At 43.7% G+C, this 27,380-nt stretch overlaps 1 protein-coding gene across 8 annotated transcripts; it reads left to right on the top strand.

The window, feature by feature from the left end:
- The first annotated feature begins 119 nt into the window (after nucleotides 1–119).
- On the top strand, nucleotides 120–27,380 carry LOC147201559 (tensin-2-like). 8 transcript variants are annotated; one of them, XM_086118716.1, is made up of 28 exons: nucleotides 120–1,530; nucleotides 1,861–1,899; nucleotides 2,020–2,128; nucleotides 2,331–4,036; nucleotides 17,087–17,119; nucleotides 17,194–17,243; nucleotides 17,343–17,523; nucleotides 17,764–17,814; nucleotides 17,885–18,007; nucleotides 18,085–18,149; nucleotides 18,500–18,583; nucleotides 18,905–19,017; nucleotides 19,116–19,176; nucleotides 19,401–19,476; nucleotides 19,594–19,723; nucleotides 20,061–20,126; nucleotides 20,211–20,321; nucleotides 20,695–22,017; nucleotides 22,102–22,243; nucleotides 22,997–23,793; nucleotides 23,877–24,008; nucleotides 24,109–24,201; nucleotides 24,321–24,398; nucleotides 25,006–25,083; nucleotides 25,373–25,541; nucleotides 25,635–25,703; nucleotides 25,948–25,977; nucleotides 26,120–27,380. In XM_086118716.1, exons 4-28 carry the CDS (start codon nucleotides 3,920–3,922, stop codon nucleotides 26,262–26,264), a joined length of 4,317 nt encoding a protein of 1,438 aa, XP_085974842.1. In that variant the 5' UTR covers nucleotides 120–1,530; nucleotides 1,861–1,899; nucleotides 2,020–2,128; nucleotides 2,331–3,919; the 3' UTR covers nucleotides 26,265–27,380. The 8 variants fall into 8 exon arrangements, with proteins under 8 accessions (XP_085974842.1, XP_085974841.1, XP_085974843.1 ...); XM_086118715.1 differs by having other exon boundaries at nucleotides 120–1,899; XM_086118717.1 differs by having other exon boundaries at nucleotides 120–2,128; nucleotides 22,105–22,243.

The following is a 27,380-nucleotide window of genomic DNA, read 5'->3' as shown; positions in this document are numbered from 1 at the left end:
TCGACGAGTGCCTTGCGTTTTTGCGCACAACTGGAGAAGTCCTTTCAATGTCCTTTATTTGAACATGTCCATCGGGTTGTACGTGCTAAAAATGTGGGTCAACTTTTGTCATTTTCTTATTCTCAAATGACGTATACGTCATTTTCCTATTTTTGAATTTTACATATGCAGTGTGAAACCAATGTACATGTTCAAATTCAGTACATTAGAAGGGGTATTGAGGGGGACGGGAAGCTGATTTTGAGATGAGATTCTCACCCCCCCCCCCCCCCCCCCCCCGTTTCCTTGGATGACCTCAAATTGCACAGTGGATTTTTATTTGTAGCTTAATTTTCACAGGAGGTCCAATAAAGCAAGTTGATATTGTTATAATCAGAACTATAGATTACACGTTAACTCATTCAATGCCAAGAATGTTTTTTAAAGAATGCAGGCATTCATTCCCAGGTATGTCTTTGTATTTTTATTTCATTTTTTGAACATGACAGGGGAAAGAAGGGTCCGAAAAGGACCAGCGCTGAAAAAGCTAATGTAGTGAATGACTAATTTAGGATACTTTTTTTTTCCAGATTACCTGAAGAAATGGCAAGAATGCCAAAGGTCTTAAATGCTGTTTTAACTGAAAATGGGAAATTCTGGGACAGAACTAAGGTTGAAGAACAAAATTAGAACCCAAAACCTCTGTCTTGACTATATTTTGCAACTCTGAATAAAAATGATTTTGGTCCCAAAAATGTAGCTGAACAAAGTCACAAATTGTTAATATTGATTTGGTTCACACATTTGTAATCGGTTACATAAAACATCCTTTTATTTGAGGAATATTGTATTAAAATCAACTGAGCTAACCAAATGATGTTGAAAGTAGTACATTCATGAAACTTGACATCCACAGGCTGCTATGAAACCCAATCGGAATGAAATCAACCAGCAATACATTTAAAGCCTAAATGCGTTTATTCCTCTGCAGTCCTGCCAGTCATAGGATGATGACTTCCTCCAGTTGTGATGTCCCAACAACTTTTTTTGCCATCTAGATGTTCTTGTAGTGTGGTCTGCAGGGACATATCCCCAATGTTTCTTCAGCCGGGCCCCCCTTACTGCAGCTTGGAATCCTGGTGGCAGCTGGTAAGAATCCTGCTGAGCTTCATCTCGCACTCACTCACACGAAGGTCAGGTCAGCATGCCAATAACGTGTTCTGATTTACAAGCATCGTAAATGGGATGCCTTTCATTCTATTGATGATGCACTACTGTTTGAACTAAATTTAAGATGCATTTTTATTACGTTTAAGTACATGTATTGATCTCACGAGTCCATTTTAAGTCACAAGTCATTTTTTCATTGGTTCATTTTTAGTGCTAAATTTACATTTACAAATTTCCACAGACATGATGCCTTTTTAGATGTTGCAAAAGCAGTGTTTTTTCCCCCCTTCACATGCCCTCAACTGTGAGACATTTCTGCCATTAAGGGCTACATAAATAAAATTGACGACCTGATTTATCCACACACACTTTCGACCGAAGGTATGTGCTTCCAGGGTTTTTTTTTTCCTTATGTACTTTTTGGTCAGCGATGGATTTTGCCTGGAAATTCTGCCATTGATACTGTTTCTGCCCAGTCTCCCTTATTGCCCATTTCCTTTGTTTGTGTCAATCTGCTTCTTTCTGACAGTTGGCCTTTTTTATTTTTTTGTGGTTCCGTTAAATAATATCCTCCATCTGAGCATCAAAACCGAATACAGGGATGCCGTTTTTCAGTTGAAGCACGTCGATAGTTGTGTGGTGCTCAGTCGTTTTTAGTCGATGGGTTTGAGTCGCCAACTGACAATTTTTTTTCTCCATGGTGCACACCAGTTGTGCTCGGCTGCAGCGCACAGTGTGCTGGCCTTCCAGGTAAGCCTGCTTTGAAGTTGATGAACTTTATTGACCATCAAGCATGTACACGTTTTAATTCACATATTCTGCATTCTTTATCAGTAGTTCATGTTATTGACGCATCATTTTTTTTCCCAGTATATTTTTGTGCGACGAAGAACCAAATTCCCAGTTGGATCGAGAGCTGGGAAGGTTTGGAAATCCTGAAAGAGACTATTCGGCTCCGGCCCCCCACCTGTGTCGCCTTGTGAGTCAGCAGCTGGTTCTCGCTCACCCGCGCACACACCATCACCCGTCACAGCATATGACAGCCTAGGTCCTGGTGTCATTTACCTACTCTTCTCGTGCCTGAAGATGTCATCAATCATAAACCTGTGACTGACTGTCTGGTTGTACAGTAAATGTTAACATGTTCATGGACTGAAGCCTCCTTTATTTTGCATCCACAGATCGGTACCGGCCATAAAGCCGAAGAACACCTCGAGCAGTTTAAAACCTCCTCGTAGAAAGAACTTCTTGTTTGAAATTTTCCTCTACCCAACAGTCTGCTAAAAGCCGAGTTTTGTCTGAGGAATTACTGTACAGTTCAGCGTGTGGTGCATAGAAGGCGAGCCGTGTTGAGATTCAAGCACACAGACAATCATTGTATTCCGTCCCAGTGGAGTGGAATCAAGAATGGAAATCAGTCTATTTCTGCTCTTTCCTGCCAAAAACGCTGCGGTCTTAGAGTACTTTCAAGCTGAACAATGAATCCTGATTGACACCACAGGAGACACGACACAATATGTTGCATTTTAAAGTGGAACGATGTGACTCAGTGCGACAATGATTCAATTTGATAAGGTATGCCACAGTTTGAGGTCTAATACAATGAGTTTTTGTTGAAAGTCAACTTTTTTTTTCACAATATGAATTAACTTGTCATTCCTGTAAATTTCCTCCAAATGGATTTATTAAAGTCACATATTCCAGTTAATTGTAATTTCACCATTTACCACTAGATGGCAATATCATGTCAGTTGCACTTGCCCCAGGTCTTATACTGCCCTGTACTGCGTGAGTAGGCCTAATGATTTGCGGATTTGGGATGACATTCAGGACAAACATAGTACCTGAATTACATAATAATTTTGAGTGGATTGATGTTAAAAAAAAATTGCACGAAATGAGTTCTTGCACTTAATGTTGCTTTGCTGTTCAGCAGTTTTGTGTATTAAGAGAACATATTTTGCACATGTGCACATATTTTTTCCAGTGTCAAAATGGCAATTTTGTCATAGGTGTGGTTAGGATGTGCGCCACCGTATATGGCTCACGAGCCGCACTGTTGAAAAACAATGCACATATAGATGACAAACAATAACATTTTAACAAATCTTTTATCCACCCCAAGGTTTTTTTTAATGCAGATCTACAGCCGCGTCCTAAAATGAAGTCAAGCACACGTCTCAGTGAAGAAAAGGAGCCCAAAGAAGGCTCGATCCTGCGGTGGTGTGCAGACTAGAAAGAGTCTGGATGGGTCAGGCTGCATGCAAGCAGCTCCTTCTGCGAGAGAGTGAGAGGGGCTTGAAGTGAAGCCAACCGGGGAAGAGGAAGGACCATAAACAGCTGCCCCCTTCTCCCCCCCATGCAGAGACAGCAAAAGGAGCCCGATGGAAAGAGAGGGCGGATGACAGGAGGGTCTGTGGTGAGTTCGGCAAGGGAGTGTCGCATTTGAGGGTCTTCAGAGGCAGAGGAAGGTGCTGGCAAGTGGAATGGGAGGCGGGAGGTGCTGAGTGTGCACCCGCATGCTTTGAGAGTGAGGAAAGCCGGAGTGTAAGAGGACTGGGAAGTGTGTGAGGGAAATTGGAGGGTGGCAGGAGAAGTTGTAAGAAGAGAAGTGAGAAGAAGTCCCCTGCCAGAGGAGCGGGAGTCAGCAGGAGGTCGGATCATGTTGGGCAAGCGGACTTCGGATGTCAAGCTTTGAGAGGTTCTCTTCTGGCGACATAACTTCAGAGGAGAACAGAATTGATGTGAAGGGCCACCAAAGGCTGCAAACATGGGATGCATTCACAGCCTGGTCACCAGGAGGATTAAGGACCACCAAGATGACCCCGAAGACACAGCTCTAAAGACCGACCCTGAGGTACTCCCTGAGATCCTGCAGCTCGCTGAGGTGAGTGGGGGAACAACTGTACTGCATGGCATGTTAACAACTCGTTTTATAACCTGAAAAACTCCTTGCCTAGTCTCAGATTCCAAAACAAGTGCTGTTCCACGAATTGGAAATGTGGCAGGCAGTCTTACACGATTGCGGGGTTTACAAATCTTAACTTGGATGATTTTTTTTCTTGAAGTTGTTTTTATTTTTTTGCTTTGACTGCAATACTTGGTGACAGTGATTTCAGTTCACGTCACCTCACAAGCAGCTGTTTGGCAGATAGTGAGCCGGTCTTCACGAAGGAGTCGTCAAGCTGTTGAATGCCACTCCCAGTTGAAGCTCACTCTCAAACTAAACATTAAACTAAGACAATCACACGTTTTGATGCTCAGAAGCAATGCAAAATGCCATTGACTAATGAATAATATCGGCGTCGAGCTGTTATAATGCTTTACGCTATTGATATTTGAACACAAATAGAGGTGCAACATATGAAGACAGACAACGGGTATATATTTTACATCCCTTGCGAAAAATGACTCTTCTTATGTTTGTATTATACTGTCCCCAGTTTCCCGAGGTGCACACACCAGAAGGAGCATCACAAAGTCCATTGAATTAAAAAAAAAAAAAGACAAATGTAGAAATTTTGTACTCTATTTATTCATGTCACTTTGTTATTAAATTTCTTTTTTTAACAAAAAAAAACCCAAATTTTCGGGTGGGCCAGGCTGTAATGTTTTGGTGGCATTTCTTGTCAGTCCAATGAGGAAATATGGGATTTAAGATACACGTGTTTTGTTACAAGTTCTAATAAGTCAACTCCATGTGTTGAAAGCTGGACCGAACTTCAAACCCTAATTACTCATAGCAATACTTTTGCAATAATAGTTCCTGCAAATACATTTGATGAACCTGTACTGCATTTTATTTAGGAGTACTTCAACTTCTTCTCCTTTAATTTATCAGACCTTGACATGAGACACTACCACCATCTTCAGAATGCAAATTGTATGACTTCATAAAGGCGTGTGGAAGAATCCCAGCCAATGCTTTTGAGATGATCTATGACAAATTGTGAACCAAAATCACAGATTTAAAATAATAATAATTAAAAAAAAATCCCACATTCACAAGCTTTAATAGCTGCAGAAGGGCTGACCAGTTGATTCATTGGAAATGAAATTGCGTGATGTCTCAAAACTTGTGTCCATGTAGTGAACATCGTTACTGATGAAATGAGCTGTCCGGTGATGGCCGTTAATCATGTCCTGCGGGGTTAAGGGTTGAAAGGAAGTGGTGGTGTAGGTTACTATGCAGGGTTTGACACGTCGTCTCTCTGTCTGCTAGCTTTACTTTGGAATGACACACACGCACATGCACACGCACACACATACACATTGCTGTGAATGGAAGCTTCTGGTGAAGTTTTATGAAGCCTGTAATAAAAAAGTGTCTGTCGGTTTTTGCGGGAGGAGGTCACACACCTCTAATGTATGTGTTTTAACATGACATAGCACTGTATCACTGTAGCGCGCTGGAACATCACCATGACATTTTATTTTAAAAGAAGTCATAAATCCCCAATAAAGTGCCATGCTATTATCATGAATTTTCATGAAAATCTTTTACGCACGTGTTAGGTTACATGAGTCCGATCTACAATGGGCATCTGGATTTCAACCAAAAAAATAAAAACATTTCCAAGATCACATGTAGCGTCAAATTCCTTAAAGCCTGCTTTTGTGTGCGTAGGAGCCTGTGTGAATTTCCTTGCACGTGTGAGTCTTTGAGTCTGCCAAATGATGATAACATGGTCTCTGCAGAATGGGTGGACTCGGCACTCTTTAATTTCATACAATTGTACTGTCCAGTTTCCTTCCCTCTGTGTTTCACTCTGTCTCACATGTGCACACAAACAAACATATTCCCGCACCTATTTTCAGAATTTTTGTGGCTCTTGAGAGGTGACTGCCCTTACTCGTGCTGTTATAAATACCCTGCTTGAACTGGAGCATACTCCTGGCTTACCACCTGCTCCCGTCCCTTCTGGACTGTATGTGTGTGTGTGTGTGTATGTGTTCATGTGTGTGTGAGGGACTCCATGTATGTCATCACTAGTAAGGTGTCACGAAAGGAAACCCAAACAGGCCGATGCATTTAGCATGGAGTGGGTGTGTCACGGTACTCAAGTACAGTATTCATTTTCAAGAGTGTGTGTGTACGTGTGGTGCAGCGGTGTATTTTTAGGGGCCAAGCACTTGTGTGAAGGCCCTCTTGAAGAGACTTTGTTATAATTCTTAGATAGGTAGACTTTTTGAGCAATTTTCCATGCACTCTGTTTCCGCAGAAGTCTTGAAATCTTACATTTCATTTTCAAACATTGTTGGCCATCATTATGCTTTAAAATGACACTTCATTCTAAAATCCAACATTAAAAGCTCTAAAAAAATAGTTGCGTAGTATTCCAAATTTTGTAACGAATTTGACACACGTTTTATTTCCGTATGGATTATATCATCACAGAATGTAGTTAAATATTGTAAGATTGAGCTCATAATGTCCACTCCTCATATTTATGAGTCACCACGTTAATGTGACCTTTTGCATTGGTGACTGTCGTGGTTCGAGTACTCGCATGACTTTCATGCAAGCAGCATACTCTGGGTTCCCACTCAGTGACGGTGAGAATGTTTGTTGGTATCAAAATGAATGACGGGTTACAGGGGTAGGAGTTGGGGACCCATGCTGTCTAGAATGTGGATGAATGGATGTATTTGATCAAAGTCGTGAATTTCCATTTCCCTGAAACCTGCACATGAAACATTTTAGCACCCTCTTAATTGTTTTCAAAGCATTTTGTCGCCATGGCATGAGTAAAACCGTTTTTAAAAAAGGCCCAAAAATAAATTTTCAAAAAACAGGACGTTTTTCGAAGTGGTCATTTTACTATTCTTTTCCAGGGGTTCTACAAATAGGAACAACTACTACTACTGGAAGATTTTTCTCATAACTACCAAATTTCAAATCATGTACATTAATCAAACTCCTTGATGTGTATTGTTAAGGACACCCACATCTCACGCATTTCAGTTAGTCACAGCGCAACATAGCTTGAACTAGCTAGCCTGCTATTCGAGCAAGCATTCACATCATTCACAACAGTGGAGCAAAAGACAAGTAGAGTGGACGTGTGCAGTGGTCTCACATGCTTGGAGAGTGACACAGACTTTGGCCATAAAACTCCAAATGGGTGGGGGCCTTTACCACGTCAATTTAACACTGCTGCTGACAGTCATGGGATCCCCCTGGAGACGCAACGTCCCTCAAGCTTCGTTTCACTGTTACACAAACAAAATAAAATGGTTGAAAACGACCTCACCAAAATGGGGGATACAGCTAGAATGTTACCCTTAAACCTTTTTCATCTCAAAAGTGATGGCTTGGAGTAGTAGCTCAATTTTGGTACAGGGCTTTTGAGCAACACCGTTACTATTTCCAGCATTCAGTTGTTCTTAATGTTACCGCGAGTCATTTAATCTTATATAAGTCTATAGTGGACACATTTATTTCGCACTTAATGGCTTTTAAAACGTCAGCACAGTCGACGAGTGGTGAGCAAGTCTGACTTAAGACTTGAGAGGTTCTGTGTTCAAAATCAGTGTGGAGTTTGCGTGATCTCCCCATGCTTTTGTGGGTTTTCCCCTACATCCTGACGGTGTATTAGAGCTACGTGAAAAGAAATTAGTCATCTCCATTAGCAAGAGCTTTAATTATGACTTTTAGGCACAGTGCTGTGTGCCTTTTCTTTCGTTTCTTGGTGCCTGCCCATCAATATTCGATTTTTGTTGGATGAGCTGCACTGCTATAATTTGACCCGTAGATGGCGCCCTTGGCTATTGGCAATTGGCAGCTCGATGACAGAGCATATCATCAAAAAGAATATCGTTGATTGCGATCATGAGGTCCAGGTCTAATCTGCCTACGGTGTATTTTAACCATGGCCACCTTGTGATGGATATTGCTCAAAACAGATGGAGATCTTGGGGACAATCAAATTGAAAAGTGGCTCTTAGTTGTTGGTGTTGATTTCAGGCAGGAAATTGTCCGCTGTTTAAGTAAACTAACAAGAACCGGCTGTGCATGTTTATCATACAAACCTGAGCACTATTCATCAAACAACCAAGAACAGGTTTTTATAAAACGTGCTGCTAGAAAGAACTGAACTGAGAACTATTGTGGATATGTTTACCATCTACAACTAATGGCATTCTTTAATAATCGTCCCTCTGTAAACATGCCACTTAAGACCAGTAGAATAACTACGAATTAATTAAAAACACATGGACATTATTGAGGGGGGGGCACCATGTTCACTCTACATTATGTAACCCCCCCAAAAAAAACAGCTCAAGTTAAAAGTTGCTATTTCATGCATTATACATATCTATTCATAAAGGATTTATAGTCCATTCACAACACATAGGAGAAAGTGCTCTTTTATAATGCATCACAGTGAATGAGCTCAGAATTCAAGCGGGTGTCCGTGAAACTGTGCAGTGTTGGAATAATCAAAAGGTGCTTGTGTATTGGAGTTAGGGGTTAAATACTCTGCCTGTAATCCAGGCCTTGGAAAAAGGCAGGAAAAAAATATTCAAGCCGTGCAGGAAATGTTTTTTCAAGGCTAAGGAAATTCAGGGATTTGTTTTACAGGAGGCGGCCCAGTAGTCGAGTGGTTAGCACGCAGACTTCACAGTGCAGAGGTACTGGGTTCGATTCCAGCTCCGGCCTCCCTGTGTGGAGTTTGCATGTTCTCCCCGTGCTTGCGTGGGTTTTCTCCGGGTCCTCCGGTTTCCTCCCACATTCCAAAAACATGCATGGCAGGCTGATTGAACACTCCAAATTGTCCCTAGGTGTGGGTGTGAGTGTGAATGGTTGTTCGTTTCTGTGTGCCCTGCAATTGGCTGGCAACCGGTTCAGGGTGTCCCCCGCCTACTGCCCGAAGACGGCTGGGATAGGCTCCAGCACGCCCCGCGACCCTAGTGAGGATAAAAGCGGTTCGGAAAATGTATGTATGTATGTATGTTTTACAGGAACAGAAGTGTGTACAGGTAGGGTGTTTTGCAGCCACTCATCTGAAGGATGAATGTTCCCCGTTCCCCCCATTAAAAGAAAAAAAACTTGTTGATTTAATATGATTCATACTAGAAGGCATTTTTGGAGGGAGGATGGAGTCATGCTCTACTGTACAGTATTTGCAAATTTGGACTCCGTAGCAGTGTGTGTGTGTGTGTGTGTGTGTGTGTGTGTTGGGAGTTTGCAATTTTGCCCAAAATATTCCAGGCTTTAATTATGATATTAATAAAAGCCATTTTGACCCATCTTACGCCTCTAAATTTGTAAGAAACCACCGCGCCTGAGGGAAAATCAGAGGCAGTATGTGTGATTTATGAGGCGGTCAGTCATTCGTCATGCACTCGCGGGCACACTCATAGCAGGTAATCTTCTATGGACTCACGCTGACCTGTTACGGTATCTTTTTATTCCAGAGGCTCACCTTATTTGTTACGGAGTGCTATTATAACACTTATGGTATTTATTTTATTTTAGATTGTGCTTTTTCCACAGATCATATTTACCGTATTATACTGTCAGATCATAATGACAGTTTTAACTAATGTGTCAGAAAGATTATTCCAAAAAAAATTGGTCACTCCCCTTTTACCTATCATGTGTGGACCAGTGGATGAAAACGTGAACCTTTGGAGAGTACAGGAAATGAACGGCGCCAACGGCCTCTAAAATATCCACTCTTTCATTTTATTCCTTTCTTTGTGTTATTATAGCTATAGTGGCCAAGAGCAAACCGCTTCTTCCTTGACAAATGTTGTTTGTGGCTAAATACAAAATGTAACACAGTACATGTGGAGGCTTTAAACACTGTTTATCGATAACGCCGTGGGTAACGGGGGGGGGGGGGGTTTCCATGCTGACGAGTGGTCCTATATGTGCGAAAGTCAATCGCCAACTTGTTGGGGGTTTTTTTCCAGTTCGGTTACTTACTACAGTCAGGTGGATCAGTGTGTGGCGGGCCTTGGGTATGGTGCAGCTGCAGGTGACACCCTTACGCAAGAGTGCCAAAAAGCAGTCCACACAAGTTACGCTGTGTGTTTCTACAGCTGTGTAGTTGAAAAGAACACTTGGGAAGGTTGTAATCAAGGTGAAGAGAAAGTTCAATGAGCAGGGTTTTAGTTGTGGCGTGTGGAAAGGTGGAAGAAAACGGGTGACAAGACCTCCCGGTTTGTTTTGCAGCGATACAAAGCAGTGGGCCATGCCTTCACTGAGAAGCACTTCGCCACGGGATGCGGATATGACGTGTGCCAGCACACAACAGAAAGCTCTGTTGCTTTCTGCAAGGGTGAGCTGAAATCCTCAGCGCGTACGTCCATGTCAGCTCAAAGAGCTCACCCGGTCCTTGAACGCATCTCTCAGCTCTACTTGTTGTTTGTGGAGTGTATGGTGACAGTTCGCAAGGCATGTGAAGCCACAGTAAGAACAATCTTGGCTGGTTCGTAGCACGGACTTGGACGAGGCGTGTTCGCTGACCTAGATGTGTGCTTTGGAAAAGCCCCCCCTCCCCCCCTCCCCTCTCGAACAGCAGCCGGCCAGGTCGGTATGAGTAATTCATTGTGGTATAACCTACAGCGGTTACGTCTCAGTTGCTGCACAACGTGTATTAAATGTGGACCTGTTTCTTGTCTACTGCTAATATATTATGACAGCATATAGAAAAATGTGAAACATACCGTAAATTGAACTAAAAGCCACAGGATCATGATCAGAGCTTGTTGATTTGGAGGAGGGAAACATCTAAAACATGCAGGCCGTCGAGGATCCGATTTTGACACTTATGTTTTGAACCAGGGGTCCCCAACCTTTTTTGATCAAAGATCTACTTTTCAAGCCAACCAACCTTCTGCGATCGACCGTGCACGCACACACGCACGTTATGATGACCAACAGCCATAACGACCCCTAACATGAACGAAACATAAAAATAAAGCAGATAAATACATGCAGCTTTTAAAGCGGTTTATGCATGAAAAAATAATAATGCTGCTTATATACAGATGGTCTCTATGGACAGAATTGTATGGTGCATGAAATAAATAATACTCATGATTGAGCAGGCAATACAAACATACCAGTACACTGTATGGAAAAATGTGGGAACAGGAAGGGTTGCCTTCATAGGTATGTTTGGATGTGTTTCGTCAGGAAGAACTTGGAAAAACCTGAGTCCTAGACCACAGAAAATGGGACGCTAGCTGAAGTTGGCTTTCCCAAACTGCCACACAACGGGCACATTAACCACATGACCCTTGTGCGGAACACTGGTCACCTCCAATCCCTACGGGATTTCAAATCTCACACAAAATGACCTAATAGTGCGCCACTGGACACTACCAGCTGTTGTGCCTTCGCAGCCTGCCCCTAAAAGAGGATTATTGTGTTTTTCTTTTCCTTCTTTTTTTAATGTCATACTCGGTTACCACGGAGATGGACAAATACAAGTGCAATGGGTGACTGCTGGACATTCAGTGGTCACCAAGGACCATGATCAATGTGGATGGAAGAAGAGTGTAAATATAGAAAATAACAAGAGTCCCATGGATGCATGCCATGGAGTGATTGGTGTAGAGGACACAAATAGGTGAGAGGCAGCTGGCGGGGCCGCGTGTGTGTGTGTGTGTGTGTGTGTGTGTGCGTGTGTGTGTGTGCGTGTGCGTGTGCGTGTGTGTGTGTGTGTGTGTGCGTGTGCGTGTGTGTGTGTGTGTGTGTGTTATGGCTTTCTGGGAACTTAAATCTGCCAGTCAGTGTTGTGTGTGCGTTTTTTTGGTCCGGAATTGGGATTTTATCTCATCCTCCCTTTTTTTTTTCTTTTTTTTTTTTTTAATTCAAGCTATACTTGTGCATTTTGTCCTCTGTCTCTTGCAGACATTTTAATCCTGAGGTCATTGGGCATACTCAATCTGCCCACTGTGTGCATGTGGTGCATTGATGTGTGTGATGAGTGCAAAAGCAAGAGCAAGTCCTTCCACAGGGGAGGCATGTTTTACCATGTGGGTGTGTGTGGCCTGCGCCATAAACAGGCCGGGAGGGGGAAAAGGAAAAAAAAAAAAAAAAAAAGCTATGTGGTGAGTGCTGCTGGCACTGTGGACGAGGGTGCATGCGTGTTGTCATATGAGACAGAGCGGGAGAGAGTGAGCAATGGGTTTGTGTGTGTGACCGAGAGAGGGACGGAGGGAGGCTGTGTATGCCAATGTACAGACTGGACTGCTCAGAGAGGGAGGCAAGGACTGAAGCTGCTTGTTGAGAGGTAAAAAATAAATAAATTGCACTCGGCACGGACACTCCGTTTAGTTTATAACGTCTATTTTGTCCATACATCTACTGTGTGGTGTCTCTTGTTGTGAGTGGTCAACTTGTTCTGTTCATGCAGCACGTAATTCCCTGATGGTATAGTCTTCCAACAATGGATGGAGTGTTTTTACTTTGCTCCAAAAGAGGATTTCTTCTGGTGCAAATACGGTATACTGCATCTTAAAAATAGACACGCGGTGTGACCCACAAAAAAAAATAAATATGCACGTTTGAATTTTTAATATTACAGTTAAGTGATTGTACGATGGTAGCAGTTCACTCTCGTGGGTTCCGTTCCCACTCAGTGCCGCTGTGAATGTGAATGGTTGTTTATACATGTGTGCCTTGCAATTGACCGGCGGCCCTTCCAAAGTGTACTTTGTTTTTTGCCGGAAATCAACTGGGACAGCTCCGGGAGACACTGAACTGAAGAAATTGTATCAAAGACGGATGAACATGATTTAAATGACTCCATCTATTGGAGCTTAAAACCATGTAAACCTTACTTTATTTGCATGCATCATATCTGACCCAAGGGCACCAAGCAGAGACAAAACTCCCCCCCCCCCCCCCCCCCGCAATGTTAATCAGCTGTTCTACCATCAACAATATGATGGATGCTAATGTTGCAGAGTGATGTACACATGGTTCCAAAATCTTCCCCTGCACAACAGCTGTTCTGCAATTGTATGGTTGTGAGGATGGTGACAGGACGATGTCCAGATCTTGTAAACACCAGTGGTGTATTATTGTCTTTGTTTGGAGGGACGAGTTTGGACACTTGTATTGCTTTTATCGATGAACTGCCTTTGGCTTACCATCTCTCCACAGGTAATAAAGCAGATCACTGAGGAGCATGTAGAGATGAGGTATCCTCACTAGGTCAGCAATGGATTTGGCTGATGAGCATCTGTGTTACCAGATTAACATGTTGACATATTGCCTCCCAAAGCAACTATTTATTGTTGCGACCGGGCAAACTACGATAATACTCGGCTTGGTTTAATTCAGCACGTTTTTCTTGGCCTTATCTAAAGTGACAAGGGACACACGTGGCTGCATGCACCTCCTGTTTGCATCTTTTTCATTTCCTCATATCCATCACGGAGCAATAACCGTGCTGTTTGGTTTTGTTTAATATTGAAGTTGTCACCATGCTGGCAGGATTAATAATTCCAGATGGACTTCACAGTTTGTTTGTTTTTTTTTTAATCAATTGCCATGGTATTTATACCGACAAAGCACTTGTACGATATAACGCTATCCAATAAAAGAGTTCCATCAAGGAGGTATAAGCTAAACAATGTTTTTGTTATCGTCGCTGTAGTTTGCAATCGTGTATTCATAAGATTTTTCACTTCCCTGCATGTAACTACTGTAAACGAGGAAACAAAAATATGAGACAACTGTCGTTATGATGCAGTAACAGTGTTCATCACTGCAAACGACAAGCGCAGTAATAAACATGATGTTAAATGGATGCCTCTCTAATAGGGTTAATCAAAACTGAGCATGGTTACCATTGTAATTTTCTGCTACTTTGATACCGCAAAACAATATCATTGGGTGGGCAAGTGGTCTGACACAGTTCTGGGACGAACTGAATGGCGATCGGATCCCACAAAGGTTGACACAAACAAAAGTCAGTGCAAAAATATTTATTAAATGCAAAAGCGCACCGACAACGTATAAAACTGCAATTGCTGGTCAAAAGAAGCAGGAAAACAAGACATGAATAAAAACCGCTTGCAAAGGCAAGGGAAAAGAAACTCTGAAATATAAACAAAATGACTAAAGTCCAATTCACAAAAACAAAAACATGAGCAAGAAGAAAGACTAAAAACTCCAAATATTTACAAATCGCAAAAGCGACAAATGACGAGATCGAGAGATCTAGACAACAACACTTGAGCAATAGCAGCAACAAGGTCAATAATCCGACAGAGACATGGGATCTTGGCAGTCCGCAAATACTTGGTTCAGCGTGATGATCAAATTGGCAGCACGTGTGCACGCTGGAGGAAACGCACTCCACTGCCACCTGCTGGAGACGCACAAGAACAGGATCATGTGTTCATGATGTTGTGGCTGGTCTTCAGGCAACATGCATGTTTGTATGTACAGTATATGATTTTGGCGCTAGTGGTGGGGTTTGGACATTTTAAATGATCAAATGCGAAAGGAAACTTTAAGCGTTCCAGAGGGACTCGTGATCTATATTAAGGGGCTTGATGAAAATAGCTGTCTGACATCTTTGTGCTCTGCTCAGAAGGCATTTTCAGCTGTTGACATGTCTACCCCATCCCATCCACATCACTCGCTCACCGTCTGCCCGCTTCTCTATTTGCTCCCCAACACAGAGTCCGTTTTAGCTTGCATTGTTCACCTTTTGTACAAGTTTTGGACTCACTTCTGCTCGTGATGCTCTTCACGGTGTCCTCTCTTGTCCCGTGTTGTTAATGACGGGAAAGCCCAGATACTTGTGCTCATCCTGTCCTGAGGCGAGGCTTCGTGTGGTGTCAAGGCAGACTTCAAAAGGAATTGCAACTGCCTCATACTTTCAGCCTCTCCTAAATGATGAGGCTGCCATTCTTATTGTTCACCTTTAGCGGACGTACTGAGAGATGGTGTAATGTAGAATAAGCTCTGGTTATTTTTGCCGTTCCACTTTCAAATGAGAAGGCTTAGTCACTTCTCCCCCTGTCTGATGTCAGCTTTCACCAGTCCGACCGGTAGGCACCCCGTCAGTCCCCGAGGCCGTGGTGGCGTGCTGTCATTGGCGCCGCCGTAAAGCACACTGATGAACAAGACAAGCCGAACCAGATGCCGTAACACACCCCCCCCCCCCCAACCCCCCGCCCCCGCCGGTGGCTCCTGCGCACACTCCACACGCGTTCACCAAGAGCCTGCAGCTTGCTACCAAATACACATGCATGTGCATGGCTCAACCTCTCTTGACCAGCGTTGACATCCTGTTGCAAATTGTTTCCTGTTGACTCGAGTGTCTCTCTCTGTTGTCTTTATATGTCAAGACCCTCTACGTGCATGTGTTTTTGATGCACGTGGATGTAGTCTGTCTCCTACTGTTGCTTCCTGAAGCCGAGCGCCCTCCAACCTCTTAACCACCGTTATTAAACCGACCAAAGGAGAGGTGTTCTGCCCCGACGGTCACGTTTACACGCCCTCTTATGTCCCACTGTGTCTCTTATGCCCCATATTTCCCATCTGCGTGTGTATGTGCTTGAAAGAAAGACTTAATCGGGAGCTGTGGTGAAGTGTGAAAAAAAAAAAACAGACGGGGACTGCATTGTGTTGTAAAATGTGAAATGAGCTATAAGATAAGATAAGATGTCCTTTATTAGTCCCACACTGGGGAAATTTACAGCCTCCAGCAGCAAGATAGCATCTCATGGTTTCCTCGTCTACAGTGAGGATTTCGAATGAGGGTCCATTTAAACAAGACTATCTTTAACTGGAACCAGATAAAAAGTTAAGATATTTTTAGCATCGCTATGATCAACGACTTGCCGTTCACTAAATGTGAATGTGAAGCAATCTGTGATACTACTTTGTTTTATACTCAATGGTAAATGTAATTGCTGTCTGATTTAGAAAAAAATACATGGTAATGCTGTTGTGCTGGTAGCATTTGAAGACATTTGAGTCATTAAGGATTGAAGGCCTCCATCCATCCATCCATTTTCCGAACCGCTTGATCCTCACAAGGGTCGCGGGGGGTGCTGGAGCCTATCCCAGCCATCTCCGGGCAGTAGGCGGGGGACACCCTGAATCAGTTGCCAGCCAATCGCAGGGCACACAGAGACGAACAACCATCCACGCCCACACTCACACCTAGGGACAATTTAGAGCGTCCAATCAGCCTGACATGCAAGTTTTTTGGAATGTGGGAGGAAACCGGAGCACCCGGAGAAAACCCACGCAGGCCCGGGGAGAACATGCAAACTCCACACAGGGAGGCCGGAGCTGGAATCGAACCCGGTACCTCTGCACTGTGAAGCCGACGTGCTAACCACTGGACTACCGGGCCGCCCGGATTGAAGGCCTCTGTTTTGGAAAATCAAATTTCACTCAGCGCCATAGGCAGCTACTTGCCCGAATTGTTATGATGTACACTAAACAATATCCTCAGCTTGACAATAACTGTGTGCAATGTTTCTTGTCAGAGGAAGCATTCACTTGTACAGGCATGAGACTTGTTAACTTGTTGCTGACACCTGTCAGCGACTGGCCGGCCCAACGTCTGAGAGGGCCACTTGGATGCCACTCATTCTGGTTGAAGGGTTCAAAGGTGAAAAGTTGACAATGTGTTGCCTAACAAGGTTTCCAGTGGAAGTCAAAAGCCTGAATGTTTTTTTTTTTTTTTTTTTTTAAACCTGTGGCTCATTGCGGGGGGTGCTTAAGAGCGTGGGTTCTTTCTTGGTTGAGATGATGTGATTGCGAGCGCAGAATGCCATACGGTGAGGTTACAGTAATTTAATGTGAAGTGCGTTATGATGAGTATTTAGAGGCAGGATCCGTCACGCAACTCAGCGTTTCTTCGTTCTTTCAGACATGTTTATTTGCAAATGTGAATGTTTTTGTTTTTTTTCACCATTGCTAACCTCATGCATATTCTTCCAGGTGTCTACCATCTGTGCCTCAACGCCAGAGCAGGTATGCTTGGCCATGCATTCGTATTGAGATATTTGTATTACCCTCACCAAGCCACATTTCTGTATGGTTTTCAGCAAGATTCCATGAAATCTACATCACTGAAGAAAAGAAGCTCCATGCCGAGGTATCGTAGCCACCGATGATACATGGAAAGCATCCTTTTTTTTTTTTCCTGAAAGAAAGACACAGCATTTCCGTTTTAAATGGTTTCAATGTCTCGAAGTAAAAGTGAGGAGCAAGTCATGGAGCAGGTGATGGAGCGCCACTACGACATTGACCTCACTTATATCACGGAGAGGATCATCTCGGTCTTCTTCATGCCAGAGCTTGAGGAACAGAGATACTGCGCCGAGCTGCAGGGAATGGCGACAATGCTTAAATCCAAGCACCAGGACAAGTTTCTGGTTGGTCACAAAAAAAAAAAAATTAAATACCCACGCTTGTTTAACTGATGCATTTACACCTCATGCCGGTAACTCATATAGATCACCTGCATCATATAATAACACCCAAGACATCTGCAATAACCTTGACAAAGAAAGTTATGCGGTTGATCAGCACAAACAGAATAATGTCCACCTTGTTCCAAAACATTTGGCATTGTTTGAAATATGAATATCTAAGTCACTGTGTTTTCCCTCTAGCTTTTGAATTTATCAGAAAAGAGACATGACATCACAAGACTCATCCCAAAGGTACAATTTGAAAGTGTACGTCATTCCAAAGCCGCGTAATATTTAATGCCCACCTCTTGTTGCGCTGCAGGTGCAGGACTTCGGTTGGCCTGATCTCCACGCTCCACCTTTGGACAGGATCTGTACCGTGTGTAAGGCCATGGAGACGTGGCTGAGCGCTGATCCCAATAATGTAGCGGTTCTCCACTGTAAGGTCTGGGCAACCTGAACGTGGCACACCGTGAATCACTTCAGACCTTCTCAGATTTATATTGTCATTTGCCCTGACAGGGAAACAAAGGGAAGACAGGTGTCATTGTGGCGGCTTACATGCACTACAGCAAGATATCAGCAGGGTAATTCATTTGTTCAATTATTAAGAAATGAAGTTTCCCTCCCTATGGAACGTGCCTCTCATAATTCAGGTCATACAACGGAAAGATTTGTTAAAAAGGGGAAATACCACATGAAAATATATTTTTTTGTTTGTATACAGACACTGCTATACATAGACCGGTATGTGTCCTTTCAGCAACATATTTTTTAAGTCATAATTATCCTTGAACAGCTTCTTATAATTAAGACTTTATAGAATTTCAGCAGTATCTTTTGACGAATAATCGGCATCATGAATTCTAACTATGTTGTTCCAGTCATAGCAGTGTCATTCACATTTCTATATTAAATTGTGGTCGTGTGTCCGCAGAGCGGAACAGGCGCTCACCACACTGGCCATGCGGAAGTTTTGCGAGGACAAAGTTTCTTCTTCCCTTCAGCCCTCTCAGAACAGGTCTCACACACACACGGACACACACAAGCACAGGTGTCGCCCCCTAAGACGTTTGTGTTGAGGTTTGCACTCACAAGCCACAACATTAGGTACACTTGACGGTTGAATTCGCAAGTGACGACAAGCACGATTGGTGAACAGCAGCGCAACCTCGTGGTAGACTTGGTCAATTACAGCTTGAAAGAAGTCTTACGCACACTAAAATCTCTTCGATTGTGCCGATGAACCAGTCTGAAAGTAGACACAAATCCAACCGAATAGAGAATGTCTTCATTGTTCTTCTGTTTCCATCATCGACTGATCCTCACCTGCCATCTTCAGGTACATCTACTACTTTGGTGGCCTGCTGTCAGGTGCCATTAAAATGAATAGCAGTCCCTTGTTCCTCCATCAGATTCATATTCCATCACTGCCAAATTTTCAGACGGGAGGAGGTCAGTTTTATGTAAAGTTGTTCAAGAATACCTTGGTGTTCAACTTTATGAATAGTTGATGCAAAAACAAAGCTTTTTTTTGTTTGTTTTTTTTGCAGGTTACTTTCCATTTGTAAAGATCTACCAATCACTACAGCTGATCTACACTTCCTGTGTCTAGTGAGTAGTCACTAATCTAGTTGTTCCATTATGTTCTCTATTTACTTTACACCAGACAGAAGTTCCCTTTACTGGTCACCGTCTATGTTTAGATGGTGGCTGCCCCACTGCTTATGTTCAAGTTCACCTTGTTTACATTTGATGTACTCAGCAGACTTGTGTTTTGACTGCTCTCTTGTATGGTTGTAATCAAGCTCTGATTTGCACTTTGGGGGTCTTTCCAGCAACCCGCAGACCTCTAGGTCCCGGAAGCTGTGTGTGACGATGGAGCCGGCGTTATTATTGAAGGGGGACATCATGGTGAGAAACTACATCTGTAACGGTCTGGTTGTCCAATCAATTTTGCCTATGTCGTAGAAATAGCTTGAAACGATTTCATGTATGAACCTTTTCGTAAAGTACTTTTCTTCCTCTTAGGTCAAGTGCTATCATCGACGGAGCCAGGCAGCAGAGAGAGAGGTGATATTCAGGATCCAGTTCCACACGTGCACCATTCATGGTGCCCAGCTGTGGTTTGGGAAGAAGGACCTTGACGTAGCCTGCACAGGTAGAATAATGGCGTCCCCATAGTGTAGTATGCCATTGAGGCTAAATGGGATAGTTGGCCGCGTTTTGGAAAAGAGAAAAAAAAAGAGTGAAAATGACTTACAAGCAATGTGCTACAGCGTGATGCCTGTTTCACAATGTCGGAATGATACCACTTTTCAGTGAAAGTGATTAACAATACCTTTGAAATGTTGTTTCCCCGTGAACTTTTCAGTCATTTAGATTGAGGCCTGTGCTATTTCAGAAACAGTTCACATCATTTCTATGAGTGCTTCTATCATTTCTGTAGACGCAGTGATATTTTAAACACTGTTTAATATGCACATCTTTTTTTATAGATGACAGGTTCCCTCGCGATGCTGCAGTGGAGTTTATATTTTCTACCAGGCTGGAAAAAATAAACGGTGAATATTTCCACTTCCCGAAATCTTGAACATCATTGATGTATTTTGTCTTGTACTCAGTACAATTTCATGTACGCTTTCAAGAAAACCAGAAGACAGAACCCTCCGTCAAAGTGAACTACAACGCGTCAGATCCAGTGGTCAGATGGGACTCTTACGAGAATTTGAACCTGCACCATCAAGACAGCCCAGAGAGTAAGATAGTTGCATCCCGTGGTGTTCATTGGACTCGTTTGCATCTCACTGAGAAACATTGGATACGTTGTGGTTCCATGGCATCACCAAGCTTCGATAGTCAGTTTGTAGTACTGAGCTAGTACGCGGCGGCAGCTGGTCAATATATGGCGCTGGGGTGCCGCTCCGCCCAAATTAAATCGATATGTTGATAATGAAATAGGGTTGGGGTAGTGCGTTTGAGGGGAACATCGCTCCCTGCCAAAATGGCCACCACCTAGACAGGTCTGCAGACACCGGGCATTTCTAGTGACTAGTGTAAAGCGTAGCACAGTTTAAGCCTTAATTCAGTCATTCCGGTGGCTCATAAATCCTAACTTCCTGTTTCCACCAGATATTTCTCATACAAGGGGCCCTTTGGATGGTAGTCTGTACGCACAGGTGAGAAAACGACGAGGACCTGGCCCAACTTCCTCACCCAACGGGTGCCTCGCCAGCAGCCCAACGGTGACGACGCAGATGGCCAAACAGTCGCAGATTCTCACCGGCACTTCTAGCCGTGTCCCCTCTGATCACATCGAGAACCGCTCATCCTTCACCGCTCATCCTGGAAACGAGACGACTGAAAGTCTGACGGATAAAGGACACACCGAGACAAGGGAGAGCGTACGGGGGAAAGAAAAGGACAGAGAGACCGAGATTTTAGACGATGCAAAACTGTCAAATCCCGGAGGATTAGCGCGAGAGTGTTGCGGTCGAGCTCGTACCACGTGTGGAGGCGTGGGGCGGCAATGGGAGCAAGAGCCCTGCCTAGCTGATGGTCACTGCGCTGGATGTTGCAACAGTCTCAGAAAACATCCCAAAAGTCAAACTCTGCCAACCTTACCATCCAAGTCTGCGTCCCCTCCGCCTCATTTGGCTCATATGGAACTCTGTCATCGCCATAGTGTCCACCCTTTGCCAGAGTTAGCCTGGGAACAGCCACCTCCATCTGTACCTTGTCTCCACAGACCCTGCTTCCCTTATTCCGCTTCAGAATATCCACATTCACACGGCCACACACTTCCGGCTTCTAGCAGACACTACAATGACGAGTGCCAAGTCTTCCATTATGCCAGCCAAGCACCGAGCTCTCACCTTTCCCACCAGTCCCTACTTACAAGCCCATACCGAGAGATGTTCTTTGCTCCGCCAAATCAGTCCCCTGGCTGCCCTTGCCGGGAGTGTTCCAGCAGGCGGGAGCACCAGGCAGCCTCAGTCAGAGTGCTCCATTCCATGCATCCAGACCAAGCAGTGGGATTACAACAAACTCGAGAGGCATTGTGGGAAAACAAAAACCCGTGGGAAGCTGACTTCTGGCAATGTAAATCAGCCGTCCCTCCTTATCACATCTGTCACTCTGCCGCTTTAAAGCAGGGTGCAGAGCAGCAAAGGTTTATCCTTGGACCACAGCAGAGTTATCCCAGCCCCCAGCCTATGATAGACATTCGGGATGGAGCCAGCAGCGGATACCACACGCCTCCGCCTCCACGTCAATCTTGCCCCTGCTCTCCTTATCAGTCGTCTCCCGTTGACAGCCACGGGAGTCGGGGTTATGCTTCGGGTAACCTCTCTGGGTCAGCTTCTCCTTTGCCGGCCAGTAGCCCCTCGCTTGGGGGAGGAAGACTTCCAGAAACCCCTGCGGGAGCCAAGGATCAGCAGCAGGAGCATCTCAAAGGTAAAGAGGAATAGGACTAAGTAAGAATAATATATTTTGCATTCTACCTTTGTCTGATTCTTTTTGTTTCTTACTTTTTAAAAGTAGAAAAGGCCATACCTAGTGCAGAGGTTGACATATCGCAGGGTTCGGAGGGTCGACCTGACAGATCAAGCGCTCAGACTCTGGACTCTGATCATGACTATACAGTCATTGGCGGCGGCAGCCCCACCCACACAGAAGACAGGTAGGTAAACCTTGGCGAAATGGATGATTGGAAATCGGCATCGATTGCCCTGTCCGGCAGTTTTAGACGGTCGCCTTTGTTCAGATTAAAATGCTGGGGGCAGCATGGCTCGTGTGGGTCAGTAATGATCTCCCAAACTGTAGGTTGTGGGTTTAAACTTGAGGCCCTGACACTGAAACCCCAGTTGCTTCTGAAGCTTCGCCATTAGTAGGCGTAGTGAATAAGGGTGGGTGGGTGGGGGGGGGGGGGGGGGTTAAACGCTTTGGTTACTTTGAAAGCAAAAAAAAAAAAAAGCACATTTACCATTTAACATATTTCACTCATTAAAAAGCTGATGCATATTTTCTTGGCAAATTGAGGTTCGTGTTCTGTTCTTTGCTATCAATTCCTGTGTTTATGTTACGGCAGTAATTTTTTTTATACATCATTAGATTTTCCGAACTAAATTTGGAAATAAACTGCTTCCCTGCGTATATAATGGTGACTTTTTCGACAATAGAGCACAATTTATACTCTGGAAGTCGTTTAATGTTTTGCCTCTCTTTTCACAATTCTGCCAAAACTTTGTTGGTGATCAGAAACTTTTCCAGCTAAGAAAAACATGTTATGCCCTGTTAGCAATAGCAACTCGCTTTCATCGCACCTCGAGTTTATTATTGACATTTGGAGGATGTCTGGCAGGATTTCCGATACGATGACCATCGAAGCCATTCACACTGGATGCAGCAGTTTGACCTTTTTTCATACTTGCAGCTTAAGTCAAGAAGCCTCAATAGCACTGGAAATCAACACAAATGGCATTGAAACGCCTACAATAGCAGAGACGGAACAATCCCAAAGTTCCAACATCAGACCGCCTTCAAGTGAACTTTCTCAGAGTCGTACATCTGATGGAAAGAAACTCCAGGAAGTCAACGTCAAAGAAAATGACGAGGCTGCTGGTCACTCTCATAATGCCACTATCATCATCACCCCGGTGGATGACCAAATCAATAGCTCAAATGCGCCCGGTGACGACCCGTCCGGCAGCGGCACAACACAAGTGGCAAGTCCGAGCCCTTCCAGCAACTCTTTGCAAAATTCTCCAACCGAGTCCCCAGGTCCCAGCTCCCCGTCCACTACAGATCCACCAGAGCATCGACTAACGCCTGAGAGAGCCGGCTCAACTGACACCAAGCCACCGTCACCTGTGCCGGATGGTTACCACACGCCGACTTTCCCGCTCGCACCCTATTACTACCCTTTGCTAAACGTCCCCCATGTCCCTTACACTGGCTACACTGCGATCACAATCCCGGCCTCTCAGCCACCACTCCCAGAAAAGAAACGACTCTCATCAACGTCGGGATCCTTAAACGGGCACGTTTCACATTTACGAGGCTCTCCGGTGCCTTCACCGACGCACAATGTGACTTTGCCCGCAACTATGACAGAGCAGCGGCAGGGCTACGCGCAGTTCAGCAGCAGCAGGGAGGACATCAGGGTCAACGCAAAGTTTGTCCAAGATAGCTCAAAGTACTGGTACAAACCAGGCATCTCCAGAGACCAAGGTGAGTTTGACCCTAAGGAACATACACCAGTGCGGTGTATGTTTCGGTGTATACCTCGTTCCTGTGTTTATTCTCCTGCACAGCCATAGCGGTGTTAAAGGACAAGGAACCAGGAACTTTCCTCATTAGAGACAGTAATTCGTTCCAAGGTGCCTACGGGCTGGCCCTCAAAGTGGCCACACCCCCTCCTAATGCCAACATCACTGGTACAAAAGGTATCGTCACAGTTTGGGGTTTCTTTTGTTGTTTTTCTCTAGTCTGTAGACAAAAGACAGTTTCATACTCACCTCCCGCACACAATTCATCATCTCACAGCAGATGCCGTGGAACAGCTTGTGCGACATTTCCTCATTGAGACAGGACCGCGGGGTGTCAAAATCAAGGGCTGTCAGAATGAGGCGTATTTTGGTCAGTTCATTTTCTCTAAACGATCTCCATTTTGTGTGCTATTCAGTATTGATTGTCATATTTTTGACCTGTACACAATTTTCTTCTTTTTTTTCTTTTTTAACTTAATCCTGCTTTAGGGAGTTTATCAGCCCTGGTGTACCAACATTCAATCACACCCATCTCTTTGCCGTGTGCCCTTCGCATCCCAGAAAGAGGTAATATATACATAGTTCACGTCATACTCCGTGGAACCTTCAAAGCTGAAGACAATCTCCTCCACTCGTTGACAACCAAGTTCTTCTAATGTTGATGTTCTTTCTTTTGTGAAGTGAATTGAAGGAATTGTTAAGTGAATACATTGCTCACACTTTCGCCATCAAATATTTTATTCACCATAAAGGTATTGTTTATATACCATTTTAACATCTACAACTCATACAAGCGCAAAAGAAAACTACTTACCTCGGATGAGCACTCACCTCCATCTGAAATGAACAGTGTTTGTTTGCAAATTGGTTGTACTCTGAGCTACACGCTGTTAACCTGCATCGTACAATTAATTTGTATCATTGTTTGTTGTTTCATAAATTGCATTGCTTTATTATGTTGAATAAGATCCATGTCCAGTTCTGTGGTTATCGTGACCTTTTTCATCATTGCTATCACCGGCGGAGTTGTGAAGTTTTGGTCCAACGCATTGTACCACTTTGGGGTTTTTTGGTTGGACTTTGGAGGTTCTACTGTCCACTATTTTCCCGTGTAAAATGAAAAAAAATTTATTTATGAGGTGACGCTATGTAACACGAGTATACAATGTTTTAGATCTGGTTGGGGATCTTCAGGAGCTCCGGAGTGTAACAAACACAAGCACAGCGGCTGACCTCCTCAAACAGGGAGCAGGTAACACTTGTGTTGAAGTACTTTTGCTGACCTAAAGTGACACTTCCGTCAAGAAAAAACGGTTTAGTTCAGTCTAGCATAAAAAAGAGCAGTCGAAATTTGGGAAGGGGGATTCTCGCGTGTGTTTTACTTTGAGGTGCGCAGTGGACAAGGATAAAAAATGGACGGATGCTTTTGGAAAGTTGCGCGGCAGGATATTTTAGCAGTTCTTACTTTTGACCAGCAGAGGGCAATATAGTTTCACGATGCTGCACACCGCCTTGAATCCATGACTGTGCTCTCTCCAAAGCCTGCAACGTTCTTTACCTGAACTCCGTGGACACGGAATCATTAACGGGGCCGGAGGCGATTTCCAAAGCAAGCAAAAGTACACTGGCTCTGAGTCCACGTCCTGCTGCAACAGTGGTCCATTTTAAAGTTTCCTCTCAGGGCATCACCCTAACGGACAGCAAAAGAAGGTATCTCGGTTACATCATTACAATATGTTGTACGTTGATGACAACACATTTCAAACTGGACTACATTTTCTGATGCCGGTTGTGTTTGCACAGGTTATTTTTCCGGAGACACTACCCCATCAGCAGTGTGACTTTCAGTAGTCTTGACCCCCAAGACCAGAGGTGAGACCTAACGCCCCGGGAATAAGAAAAAATAAAAAAAACTAGTGTGTGGATGTGTGTGTGCTTCCAAACTTTTAGGCAGTTGTCACTAATAAAGGCCGAAACATCAGTGCTTACCGCTTTTTTGATGTGTGTGTGTGTAATGCAATTATTTGCAAGTCTTGAGTCTCGATCATCAGTCTTAGCTCCTGATTTATGTATTCCTGCAATTGTCTTCTGTTTCTATTTGTGTGCCGTGCTTCAGATGGACTAACAGTGATAGCACGTCCAGCAAGTAAGTGCTTGAGTTCCTGTTTTCGCAAGTCATACTGCCAACTTTGCACGGCAATTAACATGGATTGCATTATGTTGCTCATGCTGTAAAAAAAATGGCTCCTCTCTGGAGTTTCTGACCGTTTCTTTCATTTTTGCGCCAGGATGTTTGGTTTTGTGGCCAGGCGAACGGGCAGCCCCACAGAGAACGTGTGCCACCTTTTCGCAGAGCTGGATCCAGAGCAACCTGCTGTGGCCATTGTCAACTTTATCAATAAGGTTATGCTGGGCCCGCAGCTACGCAGATGAAACATGAAGTCAATGTACAGTGCAGAAGACTTTGGCCACCACTAACTTTGTTGTTTTGATTGTTGATTTGTTTTTGCAGCAGGCATTTTGACATTGGATTACCAAAGAGGATCTGTAATTCTTCGGATTGTGTGGAATTGATTGTTGATCAACCGTGGATGTATGTTCCACTATGTGTCAATTAGTTTGCTGGATAGAAAATGAATGATTTTTTTTCTGTTGCAAATAATTAGATGTTAAAATGTGAGTATAAAAAAATATTTTTTTTTCACATTTGCACATTGCAACCCCTTCAGGGGCAGCGGTTACTACAGTGGACATCTTATCATGTTATCAGGTAACAGGGTGCATGAGATTTCAAATGTAATCAAATGTCGGTTTCGACTTCCCCGATGTGCAGAATTACATGCAGAATGTTTAAGAACGTGGCTCGTGTGCTTTGTATAAGTAATACATATAAGTTTTCAGATTAAGAGGTTTTGTTGAAAAATCAAACCGAAAGTGAGGGAAAGTTCCAATTTGAGACGGATAAATTTAGCCCAACAAACAGAGTACTTGTGACAGGCAGTATTTTCCTCTGCTTCACGAAAGAAACACCGACATCTAATTGTATTTAAGATGAAAGGATATGGAATGCACTGAGCTAATACACAAAGGCATTAAAAAACAAGCTCAAGTAACACAGCCATAAATGAATCAACCAACTCAAAGACAGAATATCGATATTAACTTTTTTGTGACAGGATATAACAAAATCATGCCTTAAAGCTGGAATGTTTCACATTTGGGGAAACATGTCACACTGGTTAGGTCATTTTCAACAGAGACGTGAGCTCACTTTCTCCATGCCTCAGAATGACCACATATTTGGTCTTGACCTCTTTGATTTGTTTCTATTTTCACAAACCAACCAAGATCCTTGGTAACAGACAATAAACGCAACCAAACCAAAGACATCAATTGTAAAAATATATTTCAAGTTTGATGTTTTTATTATTATGTTTCTCACTTGTTTTTTTTTTACAAACAGTATAACCAGCACAAATGTAATTTTCATAACGTTCGTCTGGAAAAGAAGTAATATATTTTATGTGTGAAATAAAGTGCTAAAAAACA

The sequence above is a fragment of the Hippocampus guttulatus genome, chromosome 8 (genome assembly GCF_054856545.1).
Source record: "Hippocampus guttulatus isolate MCC_2025c chromosome 8, RoL_Hgut_1.0, whole genome shotgun sequence".
Taxonomy (NCBI): Eukaryota; Metazoa; Chordata; class Actinopteri; order Syngnathiformes; family Syngnathidae; genus Hippocampus; species Hippocampus guttulatus.
The sequence above is the reverse complement of the archived record's forward strand: the minus strand, read 5'-3'. Positions and strand labels throughout refer to the sequence as shown.

Excerpts from the sequence above, each read along its gene's own strand:
- LOC147201559 (XM_086118716.1), top strand. The coding sequence starts at position 3,920 with ATGGGATGCATTCACAGCCTGGTCACCAGGAGGATTAAGGACCACCAA. Across the intron at positions 24,399-25,005 it reads CCTTCGCATCCCAGAAAGAG|ATCTGGTTGGGGATCTTCAG; the intron begins GTAATATATACA and ends ACAATGTTTTAG. Across the intron at positions 25,542-25,634 it reads CTAACGGACAGCAAAAGAAG|GTTATTTTTCCGGAGACACT; the intron begins GTATCTCGGTTA and ends GTGTTTGCACAG.